This window comes from Schistocerca cancellata, chromosome 9 (assembly GCF_023864275.1).
Source record: "Schistocerca cancellata isolate TAMUIC-IGC-003103 chromosome 9, iqSchCanc2.1, whole genome shotgun sequence".
Classification (NCBI taxonomy): domain Eukaryota; kingdom Metazoa; phylum Arthropoda; class Insecta; order Orthoptera; family Acrididae; genus Schistocerca; species Schistocerca cancellata.
In genome coordinates this window covers 463119190-463140053 of record NC_064634.1, presented here as the reverse complement: position 1 = coordinate 463140053, position 20864 = coordinate 463119190, and the positions used below count along the sequence as shown (strand labels likewise).

At 37.7% G+C, this 20864-nt stretch overlaps 1 protein-coding gene across 1 annotated transcript in view; it reads left to right on the top strand.

Annotated features, from left to right (window-relative positions):
* The window catches only part of LOC126100453 (transmembrane protein 145-like), a 146766-nt gene extending 126251 nt beyond the window's left edge, over positions 1 to 20515 (top strand). The window contains exon 12 of the mRNA XM_049911059.1: positions 20270 to 20515. Coding sequence (XP_049767016.1) covers positions 20270 to 20413 — 144 coding nt within the window. The 3' untranslated portion in view covers positions 20414 to 20515. The remainder of the gene's footprint in view (positions 1 to 20269) is intronic.
* The last annotated feature ends 349 nt before the right edge of the window (positions 20516 to 20864 follow it).

The window sequence follows — 20864 nt, the reverse complement described above, 5'->3', positions numbered from 1 at the left end:
CTTTGCGTCTCTGGAGAACATTCTAAAAGAATTTGACTGTCATTTTAAAGGTCCTACCAGTTGAAGCCTTTCAGCTCTGCTACTGAGATTGGGAAAAAATGACTCCAATGATGTATAGCTGCCAAAGAAAACTACTTTGAAGGTGATGAACTTGTTTTTTGAAAAAATAAAATCTCTGGTGGGTAACAATCAGTCTCATTACCTTTCTGAAACATATATAAAAATACGAACCACTACCCTAGCTTTTGGAACTAATAGAGAAGGAGAAGGATAGGTTGGGGAATGTAACCTATCCCTCTCTCCTCCCTGTGGAAGGAGCTATTAGTTCCAAAAGGTAGGTAGTGCCATGAATTTTATAGGCCATTTGGCAGTGCTATGTATTTTGCCCCCTGAAGATTAGAGACCCTGGAACCTAAAAAAGCACCCAGTCCTTCCCAGACAGTTGCTGCAACTCATGTAGCCAACCCCTCTATGTAATGGACTCCTGACCTGTTTAGTGGAACCCAAAACCTTACCAAACTATGTCAAGGAATCTGCAGCCTATACAGTTACAGAACCATCTGAGCCCCTGATTTGGACACTCCACTTGGCTTTAAACCAGAGGTCTATGATTGGTCCCATTGACTATGCTGCAAAAGGTGAGTTCTGCTTTCATCTTGCAAGCAAGACTTGCAGCCTTTACCACTTCTGATAGCTGCTTGAAACCAGAGAGAATCTCTTCCAGTCCAGAGTGACAAACATCATTGTTACCAATGTGAGCCATCACCTGCAGTTTGTTGCACCCTGACTCCACCTGGTATGCCCTCCTCGGCAGCCGTGTCCCTAAGGGGCCCCGTAATGAGCCTAACATTGAAGCTCTTGACTGCCAATAATCCAATCCTCTGTGATTGTCCAGATCTTACAGGCTCCTCTGAAACACAACAAGTGACTGCATTTGGCTGAGGGACAGTTTCTGCCATAGACAGCACCTGGAACCTGTTTGTCAGACTAACTGGGAAGAACTTATGTTTGGCCCCCTGGGAAGTCTGCCACACCCTGAGATAACCTCCCACTCAACCACAAGTGACTGGTCAACCTCAGTGGGAGCAGTAGCTGGGCTGGCCACCAGTGCAGACTGATCAGAACATCCATCAGATCCCCACGGCCGGCCCATAACAGTGATGCCTATCCACTGCAGCTTTGAGATGTGTAACCAAAGCCATCACAGCCTGGAGACGAGAGCAAAGTGTCACCAACTTGGCTGTCATCTACACACAGCAATCACAGCCCCATCCATGTTCTACATAAACAAAGGACTATTGGCATGCACTATGGAACTCTACTGTAGACACAAATGAAAACATAAGAACAGTTTCTAATAAATTAAATTAACACATAGAGTTTCAGAAACTGAACTATCAATGCACTCAGGTGAGACTAAAAAATTCACTCCTTGTACTATGTTACTTTCTGACACAGACAAAATCGTGAAAACTATGTGTATTAAATATTAAATTAACATGCAGAAATTCAAGAAACTAAACTACCAAATCAAAGAGATGAAACTGTACAATTCAGTCCTGGTTAGGAATTCGTAAAAGTAACAAAATTGGTTACTTCCTTGTTGCTGCTTGTGTCTCAGCTGACTGCTAATGTCTGACTCCCATGTATGGATGTTCTGACTCATATGTTGGGATGCACCATAGCACTGGAAGATGATGGACAGCTGCAGCTCTTCAATCCACGCTAGCGGAAATAGCTTGAGTATGCCCATGTAAACATTTCCATTTATGGTTTCCTCTGTGAAGGAAATGGACCTGTCAGTCTATCATGCATTAGGACCCATCAAATATTAAGCTTTTGGCTATTTTGGATGTGTTCATGTGTGTTGTGTGGGATTTTCGACATCCAAGTCCTAATGTGGTGATTCACACATACAGAAATGTGGAACATAGCATCTGAAACAGGAACTTTCTCAAGTAGTCAGCATCTATGGAGAAAACAGGGAACTTGAAAGCACATACTGCAGAGGATGATCGCTTTGCATCAATGCTTAGGCCATTTTCACTTTGTTAGCAAAAAGGTTGAACTACTTGTGTAACATTTTGTGGACAGTTGATATTGCTTCCTGCAATTTGCGTGGTATATGATGAATTAACTTCTGGGGGCCCCCAGTGGTGCCCTCCTATGCTGCATTGATTATTCTGCAGTACTGTTATCACAAATGGTACACCCTCCAGCAAGATAGGCAACGCATTAATGAGAAAGTCCAGTTGATGCACCCCAGTTAACCTTTGTGATACCACGTATGGCCCTATTAATCTATTGCCAAATACACCTGTCCTTATGCTGATTGAGAATTGGTGTTGATGTCTTCTGTCCTGAACTGCTTGGAGAATTACATCAGCCCATACATGCTGGTTATGGAAATTCACAATGCCATCTCTTGTGAACCCTGCCCCATTGGTAAATAAAATCTTGATTATTAACAGTGGATCTGCGGCACACTTCTGCAAAAGCCATTGATAGAACTACCTTCTGCCATGATGATCCTATGGCCCTAGGGTCTGAACACACTGTAGATTACATAGATACAGCAACTGTTCATGAAATACCCCCAGATAACAAAGTGAGACATGCCTTCTGCTGCTGCTAATCATTGTGCACTGGTCCTAGGGGTTTCTTCCACAGAATGTAGAATGTGCTCTTCCATTTTAGGCATGTGGACTTTGTGTGGCCCTCCACCCGTCAGTCTTCTGAGGTGCAAAGTACCTGTGTCCCTCAGATGCTGGAAAAGTCTGCTGAACAGCTTATCAGAGGGGACTCTGTGCCATCGATATTTTTCACCATAGAGGGCATGGGCTTGCAGGCTACATCTACTTGCTAAACAAAAGCAGAATATCATATTCGCCATTTCACTTGTCAAGTAGCAGGTTTCCATTGCTAACAAATGGTGGAAGACAAAAAATGTTAATGTATTACACTATTTATACATACAACAGTAAACACATAAGTGAATCCACTTTTGGAAGAAGGCAAAACACTGTGATATGTACCCCAGGTTGACAGTACTTTACAATTAGGCACACAAACACAATGGAAACTAACATAGCCTACAACATGACTCAGACCATGCAACTGACTACAGATCACTTAACAGTAGGTAGAGTACTGTGCGAAAGATTACATAATACCTTGGTGACACATGTGATGGAGCATCAATGCAGTGAATGTGCTAATATCCATAACCAAGCATCACACAGCCCTTCCTATAAACATATATGAAATCTCTGTGCTAGTGGGACAGAGCAGATGAGGTTCTATTTGTGGAAAGTGGCCAAAATAAGTTACTGTCGGTTGTACTCAACACATAAACTTTATTTCTTAAAACACACAATCACACAAGCAAGAATCAAAAACTGTCAAGGTTTTAATGAAACACCTCCTTTGATTTAATTTAGATTGGCTGAAGGCCACATCGAAAATCCAAGGCACAAGTCCTGAGCAAGGAATTGAGTTCTTCTGGAGGTTTCACTTCTTTAGAAATTTTTTTTTTATCTTCAATATAAATAGGCTGAAAGCTTTAGCTTAAACTTTTCCCATAGAACTCAGCTGAAGGCCTCACGTTAATCAAGAACAGTGTCACAGCTTAAGGCCGAGACAAAGATTTTCAGTGTTTAATCTAAATAGGCTGAAAACTAGGCTGAGGGCCATGTATCAACAAACCAATTTAACGGCTTAAGGCCTAGGAAGAAGAGCTTTCAATTTGAAAAGGCTGAAGGCATTACCTTAAAATATTTTGTGTAAAACTCAGCTGAAGGCCTCATAATAAAAGATAACCATCTTATGACTTAAGGGCAAGATGAGGATTTTAAATTTTTAACTTAAGAGAGATTAAAACTTGGCCAAAGGCCACACACCATGCAGAAAATAATTTTATGGCTTAAAGCCTAAAGGGAAAAGCTTCTACATTTCAACTAAAATAGGCTAAAGGCTTTATCCTAAAATGCTTCACATAACTCTCAGCTGATGGCCACATACGAAACCCAAACAATCTCCCAGCTTAAAGCCCAGAAAAAGAAATTTCAAATTTTCAATTTAAGCTGGAAAACTAAGCTGCAGGCCACATAAAAACGAGAAAATATTTCTTATGGCTTAAGGCATAGACAAAATTGTTCAACTTTTGATTTGAAAAGACTGGAAACCTAGCCGAAGGCCACATAACAACTTGAAACCAATTTACGGCTTAAGGCCTAGGCACAAGGAATTTTCAATTATAGCCTTGAAAGGATGAAACTCGGCTGAAGGCCACACAGAGTACTTAACACTAAAAGGAAATCACTATGTAAAACACAAGGAGCGGTGCTTAGAATGTTACAACCAGCAAAATGACAACAAGATGTCAATAGCACAATTTTCTGGATACTGGTGCCCAATCCAGCCAAGTCAGGATAAATGCCCGAAACTACCAACACCTCAGCTATCGAACTACATGCTGTGCTGGACAGCATCAAGACGACAAGGAAAATACACTGCCAAAAACTACATCAACAATCGGGGCAGGTCACCAGAATGTCAACAGCCACAAGGCAGAAGATACTGCCGGTACACTTCATTAATGAAGGAATGAATTAAATTAAGTTAAACACCACACAGGAAGATGGCTGCAACTGTAGCCGACTTCAATCCACACATGTTGTTGCTCAAGGGAATCTTCCAGGAAGTGAGAACCAGGATCGAATGAAGAGATTTGATAGCAGTTGAGGCTTGATAGTAGGTTAAGTGAGCACTCAACTTTAGTGTCAAAGATTGGCGGGCGATGAACTTCGTAACCCTCGCAAGAAGTGCCTCACAACTCCAACCACCCATGCATGCCACCAGCAGCTCTGGCCTGACTATGCACCGTGGAGACTTCCTCGCTGCTCTGCCCCAACTGACCAACTGCCTCACACATGGAAACAGTCAAAAGACCAATACACATTAACTGATCAGACGACCAACTGTACGACCATCCAACAGTCGTTGCTGCTCCAGTCTCCTTGCATTGGACAGTGCATGTGCGTCCCCAGCGGTTGGCAGGTACTGTCTGTCAGCACCCCACTGGCGATCCATCCCTGATGCTGCTCTGTGCCCGACTGCACTCCTGGTCCATTTCTAACTGACTTCCAGACACACGATGACCCAGAAATATTGTCGGTCACTCCAGAGATGGTACGACAGTGTCCTTATCGATAAGCGCTGCTGCTGCCACTCACAGGCAAGTAAGGCAGAAGTTAGTGACACCAGTAAATGGAATAAGAAAATGAGATGGCAGTACCATAAAAGAAAATGACCAACAATAAATGGCATGAACACGAGCCACGCATGGCTCAACGTGTTTATATCAGAAAGTACACATTTATGGACCCTTGTTTATTGGACGTATTTTTGTTGTTTCAGTGAGTACTACCACCTCTCAAAGTATTCAACATTTCTTTCTAAACAACCAGTACAAATTACATGCCATTTGAGAGAGACCTAACCTTATCAGTCATTATGTATGCATTCATTGTTGTATGATGCTAGGCTTTTATGGTTCACATTATGTGACAGAGCAAGCTGGGATAATTTTACTTCCCCTTTTGTTTTGCCATCTGCCTCCTTAAAATTCATTTTTTCATTTCTGAATTAATTACCATTAACATACATGAGTGTACTCAGCATTATCATGAAAGAGAAAGGTTGGCCCTCCATTTTAAAGAATATAACACCAGATCTAAATTTGTGCTTAGTTTTGTGTATGTAATTGATTTTCTAATTTATTTCAAATACTCGTAGTTAGTATCTTTCGATTATAGAGTGAAATCAGTAATTGTTTTGTAACTTAAATTCCCTCAGTACCTGTTATTGCAAGGATTTATAAGGGCCCAATTTTTGGTCCCGAGACAGTCAGTCCACGGCAGAGTTTCAGACAAGGAACCTGTGTTGGTTAGAATGACAACAATGCATCAACTTAACAGTCAAATAAGTGTTACACCAATAGGCAGTGTGTTAAAAACACTGACAGTGTCTGCTCCATACGTATCTTCCTATTCTTCAAGAACTGTGAACTTTGTGGTTATGTTTTTTACTGCTCATAGATGTTCAACAGTAATCTATTGTAGCAGTATGTGGATGTTTGTGTGCAAACTATTAATGAGACTTATCAAAAGCAAATGTGCATCTGTCGGATACATCATTTACATATACAGTAGTTGCACTTCCACCTCCCATTTTTTCAGCCAGTATGTCAAAACTGAGGACAATCAATGAAGAGATAAAGCAGGTGATCATCATCACAATTACCAGACTGATCTGTACAGCATTTGCAGATCTGTGACAATTTTGCTAACAATGATTACAATTTTATGAAAATGATAAGAATTCACTTGTGAAAACCAGAAATTTTGTTGAGACTGGATTTCTTTACAGTACTTACCTTTGGGAGCTGAAATATGAGTACTGCTGATAGACATGTGTAAAACTACAAAAGGAAAGGTGTGTGTATTTTCAGATAGCGTGTGTATTTTTATATGTATCTGTTTTCAGTACTAATATTTTTCTTCCTGCATGTAACAACTAGCCAGGAATTCTGTCTCAAAAATTTTTGCTGACTGCATTTTCTCTGTTTGAACAATTGTTTCTGTGTCTCACAGCATTAACAAATCTGTGAGCAACCATTTCACCTTTTTCTCCTTTGTGTATCCTTCCCATTTCCCATCAGCCATCTGCATAATCTGTCCTAATAACCATAAGTTTCAAATAATGGAAAATACAGGATGGAATATTGACACTGACCTTGGCTGCCAGAGACAGTGTTCATATGTGTGTGATATATATTTGTGTGTGAGTGTGTATGTTTATGTTGTCTAATTCAGAAGAAGGCCTTTTGGCTGAAAGATAGCTTGTTTGACAGTCTTTTTGTTGAATCTGTCTGTGACTTAACATTTCTGCTGTATGGTGAGTACCAGTCTATCCTTTTCATAAGCATACGTTTCCTGACTAATTGGAATTTAGTACCACAGTAGGACTCAAAGCTTGGTCTTTGTCTTTCTAGTACCCAGTTTTAATTAACAAAGACAGATTATTTCAGTGCAGCTCTAAATAGAATGAAACTCGCAGTTTAGTTAGAATGAATGTTTGAGTGATGCTAAGTCAGAACAGTTGCTAGAATGAAAAGACTAACTCTATATAATGCAGAAGAAATCATGAAGATAGTGCCTTGCAGTATTCCTCAGTATTAAAAGGAAAGCCTTCAACTGAGGTATGATAAGCAGATGAAAAGTGTTGAATCTGCCTTCACGTGGTCTATCTAAATTAACCACTCAGAAAAAACCAAAACAGATCTATATAGATGATGATGATGTTAGTTTACTCAGAATGATAGAATTACGCATTTGATATCCTCACATGGGAGACATTGAAAGGAGAACAACATGTGTCACATCCAAAATTGTTTTTAAGTCATCCTACAGCAAAAAACAACAAAACATGGCTTACAAAACCCAGAAGTCAAAAAAGAAATAGAAGGAAAAATACAGATCCCAGAACTTCTGAGAAAGTATTTAAGGCAACCATGTAAAAAGTTTAATCAGGCTATGAAACTATGATTTGAATCAAGTCCATTACTGAATCAACATCTGTATTCTGCAAACCATTGTGAAGTGCATGGCAGATTGTATGTCCCATTATACCAATTATTAGGACTTTTCCTGTTCCACTTACATAGTGAGCCCAGGCAGAATAATTGTGTAAGTGTCTCGTTATTCACTGTAATTAATCGAATCTTTTTTCCATGATCCCTACAGGAGCAATATGTAGGGGGTTGTAGTGTCTTCCTAGATTCATCACTCAAAGGAAACTTCTAAGTGGGTTTCCACAGGATTGTTTGCATCTGTCTTCAAACACCTGCCAAGTCAATTCTTTCAGAATTTTGGTGACAGTCTCCCATGGTTCAAACATACATGGCACAAATTGTGCTGCCCTTCTCTGTGTACATTCAGTATCCTTTGTTAGTCCTACCTGGTGTGGGTCCAACATGCTTGAGCAATATTCTAGGAAGACTTGCATGAGTGTTTTGTATACAATCTCCTTTAGGGAATGATCACATTTACCCAGCATTTTAGCACTGAACATGATTATTATGTCTCATATTCCTACAGATTGTTACACCTTAGTATTTGTAATGATAGTATTATGAAAAGGATAAATTGCTACTCACCATAGAGGGGAAATGTTGAGTTCCTGACAGACAGACAGGCAGATGGTGGACAAGGAGGGGGAGAAGGGCAGCAGAAAAAGAGAGAAGTAAAGACTAGTGCTTTGGTGGAATAGAGGGCTTTGTAGTGCTGGAATGGGAACAGGGAAGGGAATAGGTGGGTAAAGAACAATGACTAATGAATATTGAGGCCAGGAGTGTTATGGAAATGTAGGATATATTGCAGGGAGAGTTCCCACTTCTGAAATTCAGAAGAGCTGGTGTTGGTGGGAAGGATCCAGATGGCACAGGCTGTGAAGCAGTCACTGAAATGAAGACTGTCATGTTGCGCAGCATGCTCAGCAATGGGGTGGTCCAGTTGTTTCTTGGCCACAGGTTGTCAGTGACCATTCACACATTAGATTAGATTAGATTTACTTTCATTCCAATTGATCCGTAGTGAGGAGGTCCTCCAGGATGTGGAACATGTCAGAAAAACAACAATACATGACAAATATTTACAACTAAAACAAATAAGCTAATGTACCATTCCACAGGTCCCAAGTGGAATGATCGTCATTTTTTAATGAACACTAAGAGTCATTTTACAAATACTAATGCACTGAATTTAAAATAAAAAAGTTTTTTATTTATTTATAAGGTAATAAACATGTAATACAACTACTGAAATACTTATTTACAATGAACACATTACTGCACTGAAATGGTGCAGAAGTTAGATTATACTTACACACAACCACACACACACACACACACACACACACACACACAGACACACAAATTTTCAGTGAACACATTACTGCACTGAAACTGTGCAGAAGTTATGTTGTACTTATATACAAATCAGTTGGTTTTACTAAGAAATTCATCAATGGAGTAGGAGGAGTTGGCCACCAATAAATCCTTTAGGCTTCTCTTAAACTGAATTTCATTGGTTGTTAAGCTTTTTATGGCTGCTGGCAAGTTATTGAAAATGTGTGTTCCTGAATAATGCACACCTTTTTGTACAAGACTAAGTGACTTTAAATCCTTGTGAAGATTATTCTTATTTCTAGTATTGATTCCATGAATTGAGCTGTTGGTTTGAAAAAGTGATATATTTTTAATGACAAATTTCATTAAGGAATAAATATATTGGGAAGCTGTAGTTAGTATCCCTAGTTCCCTAAACAGGCTTCTGCAGGATGTTCTTAAGTTCACACCACGTATAATTCTTACTGCACGTTTTTGTGCCCGGAAAACTTTAGCTTGGCTTGATGAATTACCCCAAAAAATAATCCCATATGACTTTATGGAATGAAAGTAAGCATAGTATGCCAGCTTTTTCATTTTTATATCCCCTATGTCTGACAAAATTTGCAATGCAAACAGAGATTTGTTAAGGCGCTTCAGCAGTTCTGTGGTGTGCTCCTCCCAGTTGAATTTATTATCAAGCTGTAATCCCAAGAATTTAACACTGTCCACTTCTTCTATCTCCTTGTCATCATATGTTAGACATATACTCTTGGGACACCCCTTACAAGTTCTGAACTGCATGTAGTGTGTTTTTTCAAAGTTTAGTGACAATGAATTGGCTAGGAACCAGTGATTAATGTCCACAAATATTTTATTGGCTGATCTTTCTAAGACTACACCTGATTTGCTATTTATTGCAATGTTTGTATCATCGGCAAACAAAACAAACTTGGCATCTGGTAATGTTACTGATGAAAGGTCATTGATATACACAAGGAAAAGTAAGGGCCCCAAAATGGAACCTTGTGGGACCCCACACGTAATTAGTTCCCAGTTGGATGATGCCTGATAGCTTGATACATGTCTCTTTCCTAATAACACCCTTTGTTTCCTGCCAGAGATATAAGATTTGAACCATTTTGCAGCATTTCCTGTTACACTATAATATTCTAGTTTACTTAAAAGGATATTGTGATTTACACAGTCAAATGCCTTTGACAGATCACAAAATATACCAGTTGCCTGCAATTTTTTGTCTAATGAATTAAGCACATTTTCACTGTAAGTGAAGATAGCTTTCTCAATATCAGAACTTTTTAGAAATCCAAACTGTGACTTTGAAGTATGTTATTTGAGATAAGATTGTTATAAAGACGACTGTACATAACTTTTTCGAAAATTTTTGAGAATGCTGGCAACAGTGAAATTGGACAGAAATTTGATGCTATTTCTTTATCTCCCTTCTTAAACAGTGGCTTAACTTCAGCATATTTCAGCCATTCAGGAAATATTCCACTGATAAACGACTGATTACACAGATAGCTTAATATGTTACTTAGCTCAGAATCACATTCGTTAATTAACTTTGTTGATATTTCATCATACCCACTAGATGTTTTTGATTTTAAAGATTTTATGATGGACATTATTTCTGTTGGGGTAGTGAGGGTCAAATTCATATTATGGAAGTTACTTGAAATGTCTGGTCTAAGGTAATCCATAGCAGCATCTACCGAACCTGCCAACCCCGTCTTTTCAATAACAGTTATAAAATGTTTGTTAAAAAGTTCTGCAACACTATACACATCTGTCACCAAAGTATCATTTACTCTTAATGCTATTTGTTTCTCTTCATGTCTGGTTCTACCGGTCTCCTCCTTCACTATATCCCATATTGTCTTTATTTTGTTATCTGATATGACTATCTTTTCCTTGTAATATATTTGCTTTGACATCCGTATTACAGTCTTTAATATTTTGCAGTATTTCTTATAATGTGCTATAGCATCAACATTGGAAATGTTTCGGATTGACAGATACAGTTTTCTTTTTGTTTTACAAGATACCCCTATTCCTCGAGTAATCCATGGCTTCTTTGTAGACTTTGCTCTAACCTTGGTAAGTTTTGGGAGAAAGCAGTGTTCAAATAAGGTAAGCACTTTATTAGCAAAAATGTTATATTTTTCATTCATGCCATGAGCACTGTAAACATCAGTCCAGTGAATGTCTCTGAGGAGTGTCCTAAAATAATCTATTTTTGGCTTACTGATTACCCTCTTGAGCTCAGATTTAACAGATTTTATATCCTGTTCAGTATTAACATTTAACAGAAGGAACTGCATGTCATGGTCTGAGAGGCCATTGACTATTGGTTTTGTGATATAATTTTGTTCATTGGACTTTTCTATAAAGATATTATCAATGGCTGTTTGTGAGCAAGTGGCTATCCTAGTGGGGAACTTTACTGTGGGAATTAAGTTGAATGATAGTGTTACTAACTCAAATAAGTTCTTATTGGGAGAGTCTTTAAGGAAATCTACATTGAAATCACCAGCAACGACTATTTCTTTGTTTTTGGTTGTTAAATGGGCCAGTACAGCTTCAAGGTGGTTTGCAAACAGATTAAAGTTACCTGCAGGTGCTCGATATACACTTAATATTATGAAAGATTTTTTCTGAAAATCTAATTCTGTTGCACATGCTTCCATTTGCTGTTCTAGGCAAAATTTATGAATGTCTATGTTCTTAAATTTATGACAGTTCCTGATGAATGTGGCAACTCCTCCTTTCTCCATTTCTGATCTACAAAAGTGAGATGCTAACCTAAACCCTGTAACACTTAAAAGTTCTATACCAGTGGTCACATGATGTTCCGAGAGGCAGATTATGTCAGCTGGGTTTGAAGACTCTAATTCATCTATGCAGATAGTTAATTCATTAATTTTATTTCTCAGTCCTCGAATATTTTGATGCAATAAAGATAGCTGACATTTCACATTGACTGAGTTAAAATTGGGTGGAGTTAAAATATCTGCTGACAGTTGAAAATTCTTAACCAATGGCTGTTTATGTTGATGTAATAAGCTGGAATTATGTTTTTTGATTTCTTTCTCAAACTGAAGGTTTGTCTCAGTTCTAACCTCTCTTAAAATTTGCTTTCTTTCTGTCCTCCCTACCCTAAAAAAGGGTCTTTTCTGAATCCTATAACCACTGGTATTTTACCACTCATGACAGTGCCTCCCCCCTTTAACTTTCCTGCTATTTCCCCAGCCAATTTACCCTTCCCCTTCCTGTTGAGGTGAAGGCCATGCCTAGTATAATCCCACCTACTGATAGAATCAACATGAACCACACCAATGTGTGACCCCGCATCCGACATGAGCAGCTGTTCCAGCTCCAAATTAACTCTCTTGACAGAGTTCAAATGAGGTTGGTCATGGTGCCCAAGAACAGATACAAACTCAACACTGGTATGCTTCGATGCTGATGCAATCTTCACCAGGTCACACTCTATACTGTACCCAGGATCTCTGTCAATACTGTTACCTGCCCCACCCACTATAACCACGGTGTCTTCCTTAGTGAACTCTTTGCAAAGTGATCCTAAATCCTCTGTCACCTGCTCCAGACCAGCACTAGGTTTAAAAAAATTGGTGACCTGGTATTCTGATCCTAGTTCATCCTGCAAGAGTTGGCCAACACCTCTTCCATGGGAACTACCTAACAACAACACTTTCTTTCTCTTTACTGATTTCCCTACATTCTTACTTTTCAATTTGCTGCTGAAAGTTTGTTGTGCCCTGTCTACACCTGTAACTGCTTGAGGCTCACCAGCTTCTAACTGAAGCAACAGGTCAAATCTATTTTCCACATTCACCATAAAGCTGTCAGACAAAGTTCTAGGCCTGTTCCTCCTGTTGCCTGTTGCCACTTCCCACCTCTCTTTATCCTTTTCCCTCCTTAACCTGTCAAGATCTCCCCTGGCCTTGTCTAACTCAGCCTGAAGGGCAGCAATTTTCCCCTCCTGTTCCAGTATCTTCCTATCTCTACTACAAATCCTACAAAACCACTGATGAGTTTCATTTACTTCCCCTATTCCCACGCCACTACAGTCACCCACATGGAAAAGACTACAGCACCCATCACACCAAAGCCCCAACCTAACAATTCTACGGCAAGTCAAGCACTTTTCACTCATGATAAACGTAATAGTTTATTAAGAATAAGTCAGTTGAATTACAGATAAACACGAAAATATGGTTACACAAATTTGGCCTATACACAACTGTGTGTAAACAAAAACAAAAGTGCAAAGTTTCTGAAACAACAAGTTAAACTTTACGCTACTTTCCCGAAATGCTAGTTAAATAATGAAGAGGTACACTAAGTTAAATTGCTGGAGAGAGCAAGGAACAACTAAACGAAATTTTATAGATTTGCTGCAGCAGAACGTAAACAGAAAATACGACTGTACGGTCTTTTCGCGTTTTCTGCTATATTACGTAAAGAAAAATGAAACCTTTAATGGTACACTTAAACGGCACACTAATACACTTATTTACCACGTAATCAGTACTAATCTATATGTTTTATAATCTAAAATAACTTATCTTTACGAGAACACCAAAACTCGCGTTAGTCGCCTGGATGCAGTGCTACCAACAGACAGACAGCTTATTGGTTGTCAAGCCCACATAGAATGCAGCACAGTGGTTGCAGTTTATCTTGTAGATCACATGACTGCTTTCACAAGTAGCCCTGCCTTTGGTGGGACAGGCGATGCTTGTGACTAGACTGGAGTAGGTGATGGTTGGAGGATGAATGGGACAGGTCTTGCATATAGGCCTATCCTGGGATATTTATTTATTTATTTATTGCAGCATGTATTCCATAGATCCATTTTTGCATGGTAATGCTTGGATGTGGAATGAATCAAAACATTTAATTCATTATTACATTTATTTCCATCAGGACAATAAACAAAGATTAAGAATGCAAATTGAAAATAATAATACAGTAACACAATCAATAAGTTCTAATTACACTCACAAACAGAGGTTAAGATACAGTTTTCAGATTTTATTGAAACAACTTTTACAAGGTAAAAATGACCATCTTCTTGACTTACAGATCACCAGTTAATCTAACTGAAGCAGCAAGATATGTTGAATCAAGAATACACAATAATACATAGTAAATAATCTTAGCTATCTCAGCTGTAGAATTCTTCTAGACAATAGAAAGTTTTTTCAAACAAGAACTCCTTTACTTTACTTTTAAATAGTACATTATTACCTCATAGATACTTAATATTACTTGGAAGTGCATTGAGGATTTTTGTGCTTGTGTATTTTAAACCTTTTTCAGGTCACAGTGTATGCCATATTTCGTTCTTGTTTAATGATGATGGTATGTTTCATTTGTTCCATATTGAGAAGATTTGTGAAGCATAAATGTCATGACTGAAAAGAAATATTGTGAAGTAGTGTTGTCCATATGTATGCCCAAGAATTTCAAACAAAATTTATTCTCTGTATCTGGTGACCCTCATGTGCAATGTTTATCTCCTGTGGGTTTCGTAAGTTGGGCTTCACATATCAATGTTTAGGGATCTCTACTGTTTGGCATGGTCTTTCTGTTGAAGATACCTCATTAATTTGATCTCAACAAATGGATATCAAGGATACTGGACAGTAATTTTGTGGATCACTTCTACTACCCTTCTTGTTAATGGGCGTGATCTGTGCTTTCTTCCATCAACCAGACACAGTTTTTTGTATGAGGTATCTTTGGTATATTATGTTTAAAAGAGGTGCTAACTCAGCCACTAATTCAGGACAGAATATGTTAGAGATTCCATCATGCCCTGAAGTTTTGTTAAATTTTAATGACTTCAACTGTTTCTTGATGCCACTGACACTAATATTTATTTCACTCATATTTACAGTGGTACAAGATGAAATTGAGTCATTACTTCTGAGTTTTTCTTTGTGAAGGAAGATTTGAAAATGAAATTAAACATTTTTGCTTTTTCTTTGCTATCCTTGGTTTCAGTTCCTGTCTTGTCCATGAGTGTCTGGCTTTGGTGCCATTAACAGTCCTTATGTAGAACAAGAATTTCTTACTGTTTTGTAAAAGATCCTTCAATAATATTCTACTAGGTTGTCACTTGTGACAAAGCAAGCTGAGATATTTTTACTTCCCCTATTGTTTTGCCATCTTCCTCCTTAAAATTCATTTTTTCTCTTTAAACTAATTACCATTAACATGTGTGAGTATAATCTGTATTTTCAGAAAAGAGAAAGGTTGACCTTTTGACCCTCAGTTTTAAAAAAATATAACACCAGGTCTAATTCTGTGCTTAGTTTTATTAATTTAGTTGATTTTCTTATTTATTTTGACTATTCCTAGTTACTATCTTTTGCTATAGGGTGAAATCAGTAATTGTTTCGTAACTTAAATTCTGTTATTGAGATATAAACAAATATAAATCCTGTACTGATTATAAACATTTGGAGGAACAACTAATAGTATTCTTAAAGGATCTATTTGGCTCTATTCAAAAACATGTTAGTAAAGCCAGCCCTTACATAATTCCAAAGTGATTAACAGTTTTGTCATAAGTATTGTTTGAATAATGATATCTGTTAATTTCATCATTTAAACAAGTAATTCAGCTTAACTCTTGTAGTAGCAGAAACAGTTAAAAAGATGCAATTTTTCAATGTATTCAGTTAATTGAACGAGTTATGTTTTAATTATAATTTCTGTAAATTAAACTTTGAACAATGTGTAGTTTCAGTGCCTATTATTGTGAGGATATATAAGGGTCAAATTTTTGGTTCCAAGACAGTCAGTCCAAAGCAAAAAACCTGTGTTGGTTGGAACAACAACAATGCATCAACTTAACTGTGAAATAAGTGTTACACCAATAAGACATGTGTTAAAACAATGACAGTGTCTGTTCAGTTTATTTGAAAGACTGTGAAATATGTGGTTAGGCTTTTACTGCTCATAGATGTTCAACAGTAAACTATTGTAGCAGCATGTGGATGTTTGAAAACTATTAATGAGACTTATTGAAATGTGTAATATTGGGGGGGGGGGGGGGTTTGTGAACAGTGAAAGTAAAGAACTGTTAAACACATTTGTGCAACTGTCGGCTATATCAATTCCGTAGTCAGTGTCAAACTTCCACCCCCCCCCCTCCCTGCTCCCCCTATTTCTCAGCCAGTATTGCAACATAGTACATCAACACCAACACCGAGGACTAGCAATGAGAAATGAAGCAGGTGAACATCACAATCTGAAGGCTTCATGCATTGCCTTCTTAGCACCAAATGTATTTCATTCAGCATCTGTCTACTTATAGCCCTGTGCTTTGTTTTACACTTAATACAGGGTAGTCTGTGTTTCTGTAGAAGTTTCTTTACAGTGACTTTGTACAATAGAGGATACCTCCCAGCATCAACTGATCCACTGGGTATGTATCTATCCTGTGGATAGTAAACTATTCTTTTAAATCTGAGCCATAGTTCCTCTACAAGCCCCTCTCCTGAGCTGAAAGTTTCAAGATTATCACTGAGATACAACTCTACTGTCTCTGTATCTAGTTTACTGAATATATAAGTCTGTCTATTTGTTTTAGATGCCTTTTGTACTTTGGCAATCATTCTTGTTACAATTACCCCATTGTCACTTCAACCACCCTCAAATAGGTTTGGTCTATTTGTGTCATCAGATCAAATATTTTTTCATCATGAGTGGGGTTCTGAACTATCTGTTCTAATTAGTTTTCAGATAAGGTATTTAGTAATGTTTAACAAAACTGTAATAATTCAGTTGATTGTTAATTGATTAAAATTTTCTTTATTGATTGCAGTATGTTTGAGAAACTTACATACTAGTGATCCGAGGTTCTCTCTTGAAGTTTTTGGGTACATCAGGTGATGAGTCTGGTAGTCAGTAGAAGGATCCAATTATAATTTTATGCCCACTACTGATACTGAGTCTTGCCCAAACAGTCTTGCTTGCAGGTTCAGTTTCTACCTTGAGAGATTTGAGTTTCTTGTACACTATGACAAGTACAGCACCTCTATTTCCCATTAATTTATCCTCCCGTTAATTGCTCGAATTTTCTGCAAAAATCTCGTTGCTGTCAATTTTGGGTTTTAAGGAGCTGTATGTACCTAGTATTATATGCACTTCACTGCTTTTTAAGGCGGCTTAAATACTGGCATTTTTCTGCGAATACTTTACCAGTTAAGTGCTAGGATTTTTTTACTTTTGCCTGTGACTTTATTACTCTTACCTTTGAGGGGTATTTCTTTGAAACTTACACCAAAACGTCTGAGTATTCTACAGCTGCCATTATCTGGAATGGATGGAGAGCCACTTAATCTAAAAGATCTTTGTGCATGAACCCCACACACAGTCTGCTGCGTGAATAGTGTCCTCTGATGTGTAGTGAGAGACTGACCCATTTTGGGGGACAGTACAGTTGTCAATCCTGTGGCTCAATTCTGGGAATTCACAGCCCAGTTTGTCACAGAACCCTCACAACCTTCCACTTGACTCAGAAACAGAGAGCTATGATTTCTGGGAACAATACAACACATTGTAAGCTTCTGTGACAGTTGCTGGAATTATGCAAGGTGACCTCAAAGCCCTGCTGCACGCATCATGGCTCACAATGTGCATCATAGTCTGCAGCTGTTTGCACAAAGTTCCCTCAATGACTGCCATAATAGCCTCTTCAACAAATTGAATGAGTCTGAGTGCACATAGTTTCCTTCCAAACAGATAGAGTATACATAGAGAGACTGTGGCACTTACTTTATTTCATGCTCCCTGCAGTGCCATGCTGTGCTATTTTCCACAATGTTTTTGGAAGTCACTGTAGCTAAATATTGTGACAAGCAATACTATCAATATGTTTGCTGCTCATTTCATTTGCAGCAATTTTAGCTGTACTCTTAATTCCTGACCAACCACACCCTCAGAAATTGTGACATATTCAGAAAAAAAAGTTCGAATATTTGTGTAAGAAAGAATATAAATGTCATTGCTGGGTGTTTTACTTGCAGCAATTTTATATTTAAATTTTTAATCAGACTGAAGTCTCTTATTCCTGACAGAAAATGCTCTTATACATAAATATAACTGAATATTGCAGAACATATGTCAGAAACATGAATAAGGAAGTCCCAGAATGTGTTACAAATGTGAATGTATTTCCTTCTGCTTTGTAACTGCATGTGTCTAACTACACAACCCCAGTGATCACATACAGTTTCAAACATTATTTTTTGTGTTCATCTTAGAAGTTCAAAAGCACTTTTACAGTTGATCTGTCTTTAACTGACATTTAATTATAACAGATCATACCTAGAGTGATATGTTTATGATTAATTTCCAATGTGCTGTTGCCTCAAAATGGCATACTGTCATAATGTGCAAGTTATAATACAGAAATAACAAAATGTGATAAATCCTCCCAAAAGTAGAGAATGAGGGACATGATGTAATGGATTTCTGATTTCAGGAGAATGACAGCTAAAAGCAATTGTGGCTTCTTCATTTTAGTCACTTATCATTCTGGAGTTGTTTTGAAAGTGAGATGGTATGTGTGCAAATTTTTAAGATAGCAACTGCCAAATTCCATTTCAAAATTGGGTCTAATATTAGTACAGAATACAATCTCATGCACAAAATCAATAAAACTATGTGTACAATTTATTTCAAGTGTGTATTGTTTAAAAATATCTGTTAGTGGTTTTGTACATTTGTGTTATACACCAGCACAGAAAAAACATCATGTGTTTAACTTTACATGAATATACAAATTTATTATTGTACCATAGGTTTCATAATATCCTTACACACTGTTACATATTGTGCACCTTTGTTTATACTTCCAAAAATGTGGTGGGGGTTTGTTCAGTTTTCTTCACTCTGGTTGCAGTGTTGTCTCTCTGTGGTAATCTAATTCTTTGGTTCCTTCCCACCCCTTGCTGCCATCTCTCTAAGGGGCACCATTATTCACTGTACTTTTGAACTTCTGGCAATTAATAGACCCCTACTGTTTTGCATCTGCCATCCTTTGATACTAGACACAGCACATTACACAACAGGTGAAGTGAGCCTCACTGGCTCACTTTCAGTTAAGTGGAAGACAGTACCTCAAACTTGTTAGTGAGGGGGAGTGATACAACAATCTGATTTTCCCTGGTCCCTGTGTGCCTTGCACATGATGCCTAGCCCTACCTCTGACATGCCATGCACAGTCAAGTGGATGAGTAGTCACAGAAGAGCATAGTATTGGGGAGTATGTTTGGTATTTCTGGTATATGACACTCAGGTGTCCTACCAACATACCCATTTGCAGCAGCTTCAGATCACTTGACAGTGATCAGAGCAACTTCCAGCTGCTCACAAACAGCAACTAACTCATCTCATGCTTGAGAACAGCATACACATGGGGCTGCATTCTGGTGCAGTTTTTTACTGAATAGTAAACAAACATCTTTAAACTAAGTTTGCTGATTCTATTTCAGTTTATGGGTTTAATATGCTACAAGTATTACCAGTGGCCTTGTAAGACTGATTGATTAACAAACAACATGAGATGTCTATTATAACAACAAAAAGACTTGGTATAAACTTTTCTTTTTTATTTGAAACATATTTGCGGTTGCAGCTACCAACAATTCAACAAAATCATTAATTTAAAAAAAAGACAAAATAGACTCTTGTTAAATGAAACAACAAATGTGACACAATATGTTGGTTATTTACGGTAAGGGTAAATTACAAATTCTGATTGACTATGAAATGTGTTACGCGCAACATACGCAACTTAAGAAAATTCTCAGAAATATACATTTGCAAACTCCTGAAACTTTTAACACATATAGCATTTTTTTTACATAAATATATTATGAAATTAGAGAAATATTGTTTTTGAATGAAGATATCCATAGTGGTACTGTTGTATGACTTGGTCAGTTTTCTGTTGATATACTGTAGATTGTGAGGAGGCTGCTGTGACAATTCAGCAGTACGAATTAGGTGCTCTTTTATTTGGCTCTTCTGCTTCCTTTATAATCCTGTTTCCTCTCTTAACTTTCTTTCACTTCATAATAAAGGAGACTCAGCCCAAAGGATCTAGATTAATGTTAATTTCAGAGCATGCTCATCAGAAGTCTGGCATATGCAACTATTTTAGCTGGTGTTATTTGTGCTGAAGAATATAAGGTCAATTGAAGTTTTTAGTGTTCTAGTGCTGATTTTTCTATTGATAACTCTTTCTCACCACAGGTTCCTCAAAGGCCACTGGAACCTTCCAAAGATGTAACTCACATTCCTCTCCGCGATTCCTACGACTCGTCACCAGAACACAATTACAGAAGAGTACCTGATGTATTCCAAATAAACACTCAAAGGGACCAGGTAAACACTTAGAAGTTCTGTATGAAAAATGTGTAAAATTCCTGCAATTGAGAAACAAACATCTCAAGAGAAAATTATATGTATACTCCAAGAACTTTGTTATATTTTATTTGAAATAAATGCATATTCTTGTGTTTATGTTTAGTTTTCTTACCACAGTTGTGTCTTTGGTGAAAAAGTTGGCACACAAAGAAAATCCACATTTCTACAAACACATTTCCACTTAACTCACTGATATATGGAATGTGAGAGAAAACGCATGACTACCAGTGCAACATGTTCATCGGAACATTAATTTAACAGATGGAAGATATATCTGTAATACAACTCATGTGTAGGACACTTGTAATGGCTTACCAGCTTTCTGTGCTGGAGTATGTCAGCTAAACCATCATTAAGTAGAGGTGGACTAATGCAGAGATCCTATATAAGAAGTATACAATAGCCTTTCAATGATGATTCT